This window comes from Cyprinodon variegatus, unplaced genomic scaffold, assembly GCF_000732505.1.
Source record: "Cyprinodon variegatus isolate N-32 unplaced genomic scaffold, C_variegatus-1.0 Scaffold31, whole genome shotgun sequence".
In the NCBI taxonomy this organism is placed as follows: Eukaryota; Metazoa; Chordata; class Actinopteri; order Cyprinodontiformes; family Cyprinodontidae; genus Cyprinodon; species Cyprinodon variegatus.
Window position 1 is genome coordinate 208,133 of NW_015150484.1, and position 6,000 is coordinate 214,132.

The window sequence follows — 6,000 nt, forward strand, 5'->3', positions numbered from 1 at the left end:
TGTTCAGTGACATGTGGAAATGGGACGCAGCAGAGGCAGGCACTGTGCCACACCAGAGACAACACCATTGGACTCTGTCTAGACAGCAAACCTGATACCATAAGAGTTTGTCGCCTGGAACCATGTCGCAGTAGGTGTTAAATAAACTCCCCTGCATGAAGAATCTTCCAGTTGGAGTTTACAAAATAACAATTAGATACTATTTAAGTGGAAACTCTCTGGTATTTATAACATCTAACTAAAAAGGGTTACTTTTAAACTATTTACCAACCTAATACACATCACCATGACAGAAATTGAATGAACATCATTATAAAGGCCGATCAGTGCTGGAGAAAAAATAACCTATTTTATTTCTTCACATAATCTGGTTGCTTTGGCTTTGACTAGATATAGATCAATGCATCAGTTACAATCAGTATCAGCTGAGTACATAAAGGGTCTTTGTGACTTTTTTGATAAATATTGTTAGGTCTCTGCAGACGTTATGCTTGAAATGATCTGTAGAACTCCTAAAAGGAGCAATGCCTACATCTCTGCTATTTAAATACATTGATGAGCAGATTTAAATATGAAGAATAAACAAAACAAACCGCTTTGATGCAGTTTTTGTTATCATACTGGAGGTTGCTAACCTAACCAAACTTCCAGCAGTTACTGCCAGGACTAAGGTGGATATATACATTTACATGAAAGGGCGCAGGCAAATTTAGAATATGACAGTTTACTAAAATATATATTTTATTTCTGTAAGTATAAATAACCAGTGTGGACATATTTAGTAAAAGTTGTAACAGCTGTGTAAAAACAAAAAACCTGACCTGTATTTGACTAACCATAATCTTACCATTCCTGTGTCTTGTTTGCAGAGGGCTCATCAGACCTTAACAAGAATGGCAACATTCTGATCCAGTGGCTTTCCCGGCCCAACCCAAACTACCCCCGGATCTCATCACGTAAAACCCCCCTCTATAGCTCCCAGCCCAGCCTTCACATCGACAGCATGTCTGTCCTCTGCTGGGCCCTGCCCATCTCTGTCCTCCTGTCTTTGCAGGGCCGGCCCCGGCTGGCCCCCTGACCTGCCCTTCCTGCTGCGCCTTGTGCCTGTGCCCACGCCCGTGTGAGCGAGTGGCAAACCTTTCGCTTCTCTTCTGGGGGGGGATGTTGTCTCTCTCTCTCTCTCTGTGTCTGAGGCGGCTCTGACCGGGGGAGGTCTCTGGCTCCTGTGTGTGCTAGTTGGTTCTCTCTTGCTCTGTCTCTCTTTATCTATCTCTCCACTGTGGAGCATTGTGTTGTAACCCCTGGCCAGTCGAAAACTTAAAAGATCAACAAAAAAAATTTTGGTGTGAAAAGGATTCGAAGTGGCAAACGGGTTTTCACTGACACCTCCTGTGATGTGACAAAGGGCCGTTCATGTGTAAGGGAACCCCTTCTCTGCATTCGGTGGCCGTGATTTGCGCGAGCTCGCTGCGTGTTGTTATGGGTTACCACACCTGTGACGCAGCAGGGCTTTTCTGTTCTTGATTTATTCTTTTTTTTTTTTCTTTTTGTAGCGCACAGTTCGTGTGGGAGAAAAGAGATGTGAAAATAATCAGAAATGGTATATAAATATATCTATATAAAAAATATTTATATCTTAAAAAAATGAAAGCTTTATTGTGAATGTGATCTGAGGACATATTTGCTTAAGTGCTCATCTTGACATCTCAGTTCCAGGTGGGGATGAAAATGGAGCTCCCATTTCAGATTAACAGGAACTCAGCACAGGGACATGAAGTAATGGGATCCTCTTTTTGGGAGTGATTTTATTTTTGCAAAGTTGAACTGGGTGGTGAAAAACTGTGAAGGATGATAAGAAAAAAAAGAATAATAAAAAAAAAAAAAACAGGGTAGTTTGACCACTTGAGGTTGCTTCCCATTCCACCTCATCATCAGCCATCCTCTCTTTGACTGTTATACAAAAGTTCAATAAATGCAGCTTATTTGTGCTTGCAGACTTTAAACAAATACATCTATAAATATATTTGTATTTATATATATCTATAAATCTAAATCTATATAAGTACCAATAATATTAATAACATTTTACCATGAATAAGCTGTAGCTTATTTGCCTAAAACCTTTGGACTGCTATTGATCGCTTAGATCCTTGACTGTTATGTGTATTTTTTTAAATAATTTTACATGAATACAGATAAATATTTAATAAAAGGCAAAGTGTTTTGTGGGAGAACGGGTTCGACCCATATTATGCAGGACTTGGTCAGTTAGTTGCCTCTCCATTCGCTCAGATGGATCAGTGGTGTTACTGTTGCTTCTTGTTTTTCTTTCAGGATAGGATCACCTTTTGTCATGCACATTTGCATCTATCACCTGGATGTTTGGACACGTGCTTGTGCGAGCGTGCATCTGTCACTGTGCGCATCCACGAGTGCATGTGCATAGGGTGGATGTGCATCCCGTCATGTGTGAGTGTGTGCGCGTGGGTGCTAAATCATCTGGGCTTTTAACACACTGCGATCAGATACAGAAATACCTCATAAACTTTGATTTTGAGAGAGTCGGGTGGTCTCACTTTTTTTTTTTGGTTTTTGTTTTTTTTGACGAACATTAACCACATGAACAATGCCTTATCTTGGATTGAATGTAATGGCATTTATCTGTGAAAGAGATGGCTTTACTCATTCAAAGTTTCACTCGGAATAGAGGCAGCTTCAAACCAACTTTTAAAAAAAACTCACACCCGCCAACCATCATAACCTACGAGGCTGATGTCGGACCAGTGTCCGACTACCGGAAAGGATTTTCAAAGGGCCTAGGGTACTGACACATATGGCATCTTGGAAAACAAAAAAAAAAGAAAAGAACACTTCAGACTTGTCATTGTATTGTGATCACATATTTCTGTTGTGACTATGTAGCGAGCTATCCAAGGTTTCCTTCTGCTGGAGTTGGACTGTAAGAGACCAAGCCAGACCTAGCAGTGCGATACTGTATATAAAATTGGTGTTGACTGTATTTAATAATGTTCATGACTGTTATCTTCTTCTATAATATTCTATACTATGGGTAACTGTTTTGTGGCTTCACTGGCCTGCTGCGTTGGGCTGGCTAATGTTCGAAGAAACATTCAGATGGACTACGTGCACTGCGTCTATATGCACTTTGATTTATCAGGGAAATTTTATTAATGTTTTGTAAATGTTTCATATGACACTTAATGTGCCATTCCAGTTTTTACATCATCATGAAAATTATGTATTTTCTTTAAAAAGCAAATATAATTTATGTACTTCATGTTTTCTTTCTCAGTCAATTAACAGATTGACTTGTTGATTTTCAAGTAATCAAGTGTTTTACCAAAGTGACTGTGAACTTGTAACTTTCGATACAGTTGAATTATTTTTCTTAAGTAAAAAAAAAAAAAAACTATATATCTATATAATGAGCTGGAGGTGGAGGCATACATCTCATTGTTTCAGTTCCTGTCATTATCAACAGCAAAGTTGTATCAATAAAAATGTTTTAAAAAGTGTGACTTTTCACTCTGTAGGAATTTTCTGACAGAAAAAAAATCAGTTGATGCTTTTAAACAATATAGTTAGACCCGATTAGGAAACATATGTCAGCCATTTAAACAATACCAATTAAATATGTAATTTGTGTAAATGAAGCACAGCATCACATGGTTTGATCAGGATTCTAATTAACTTCATTGTGAAAGTCTGGACGCTTCAGGATCTCCTTATCAACTATTTTTGTTTTTATAGTAAGCAGACATCATGGTTAACTTGACTAAGAAAATCCCAATAATGTGTTGATAAATCTTCACATGAAACACACTTGGTGATAAGATTTCAAAAACATCCACTGTATGAATTAAGACTTATAGATACAGTCCTCAGTTACATAATTTGGTTTTTGCAAACCTAATGCTGGCCTTTTCGATCTGTTTTGATATTGATAATTGACAATTTGATATATTCCAGTTTATCTGAAATATCCACAGAATTTCAGAATTTTTGTGTGCATTTCTCTAGAAGCCGAAGCCACAGCTTAATAGCTCCCATATAGAAGAGTCAACAAGGTTGACAATAATCAACAAAATAATGTCAAGGAACTATAACACTTCTTTGCAAGTTGTATGCATTAAATTAGCGTGATTAATAAAAGAACGGACCATATAAAAGTTGTCTATGCATCTTGCTGTTGGCATGGAAGACAAAGACATGCCCAGATCTGAAACCACTACTTGGAGGTAGGGTGACCAGATCTAGAAAAATCAAAAAGTGGGACAACTAGAATGCTTATGAATGCTTTGCGTTTCTTTTGTGACCCATTTTTACATTGTTGCTTTACACTGTGCTCAAATCTAAAAATTATTTTGGAAAAATCCGTAAGAATCTTCTGTGACTAACCTCACCCAGTTATGAACTGTTCTACAGTCTTTGTTGTGGCTGATTTTATCATTCTTTCAACTTAATTCCCATCCTATTGTATGTTAAAATCTTTTACCTGTTCCCCATTTAACAGAACTGTGTGCAGCTTGGTCATGACGTGGGAACTGTGTGACAATAGCTGCAGCTCTGCTTTCTTTGCATTTAGGAAAAGCGCCTTTGAATTTTTGGTATCCACTTTTTTTTTGTAATTTCATGCAGTTAAACATTGCTTTGATTTGTGGGATGGTGGGACAGAAGGGGAAAATGTGTGATTTTCTCGCACAAGTTATTTAGGCACATCTGGTCACCCTACTTGGAGGTTAATTTGGACTTCCCTAGTTTCTTTGTAGTGTGTGGTGAAGTTTTTACATTAAACTGCTGATCAAGATTAAGGTCTTATTCTTAGACAGGAGAAATGTATTATTTTCAACTGAAGACTGGCTTTTATTTTCTTCTATTTCAGCTGCTCTGCACTAATATGATGACTGTTCTTAAGATTTTCCTCCTTTACCTTCATGCATTCTTTGTTGATGGTCTGGCTTTACTTCTTGATTTTGCTAGTTACACAAAAATTTTATTTTATTAATTACAACCTTTAACATTCTATATGTCTATATTGCAAATTACACATTGCTATTTTTTGTTCCTAGTCTGAGGTCATTGTCTCTCCTTCACAGGCCTGCAATGTAAGGGAGACCGCTCGCTGTTCTGTCGTATGGAGGCTCTTCAGCGCCGCTGTTTCCTACCGGATTACTGGCGCTTATGCTGCAAGACGTGCAGCAGCATCAACATCACCAAACCTGGACCTAACCCCACTGCTACATCTACCCTTAGTAGCACTGCCCCCAGTAATACTGTCACCCCTACTCCATCTATAAATCTCCTGAGCTTAATCCTAACCACCTCTCAACTCACTAAAGGAATACTTACCACTCAATTGGCTACAACTAGCTCTCCTTTCCTCCAGACCAAATTTGCTTCTGCTGCTACCCCACCCCTCCAGGACACCACAACCCAAACCTTTCATCCCACATCTTCTCTGAGAGCCACAAAAATAATTCCTTCTCATCTTCCAGCTACAACCAGTTTGCCTTTCATCTCCACCTCTTCTAGCACTTTTTCAACTTCTGCAACCCCAAATTTTCCAGCTTCTACATCTGAAACCATCCATTCCTCTACATCTACACCAACTGCAACAAAAGTAATTCCAACTCCTCCACCAGCTGAAACAGGCGTTTTTCTCCTCCCCACCACTGTGCCTACTATCAACACTGCGTTTTATACAAATCATCCCAATGCTGACATCACAGATCTGATGCTACAGAGTTCCTCAGCTACGTCAGCAGCAGGAACAAGTGCCGAATTCCTTACACCAAAGCCCACTCCCGTAACAAGTCTCATGGAGAGTAGTACCGTTATAGTAAACACACTTAAAAGCAATCCTAAAAAGAACATTCAACCACAAAACAAAAAAACTCTGGTTCCTTCAAAGGAAAGTGTAAAAAAGGAAATAACACAAAGAAATACTACAGAAAAATATGTTTCACCAAAGAAAAATCT

General features: G+C 38.6%; 1 protein-coding gene across 1 annotated transcript in view; it reads left to right on the forward strand.

Moving 5' to 3' along the window:
- LOC107102010 (A disintegrin and metalloproteinase with thrombospondin motifs 2-like) overlaps positions 1-3,494 on the forward strand; it is a 171,963-nt gene extending 168,469 nt beyond the window's left edge. Inside the window, exons 21-22 of the mRNA XM_015401145.1 lie at positions 1-130; positions 870-3,494. Coding sequence (XP_015256631.1) covers positions 1-130; positions 870-1,078 — 339 coding nt within the window. The 3' untranslated portion in view covers positions 1,079-3,494. The remainder of the gene's footprint in view (positions 131-869) is intronic.
- Positions 3,495-6,000: the final 2,506 nt, after the last annotated feature.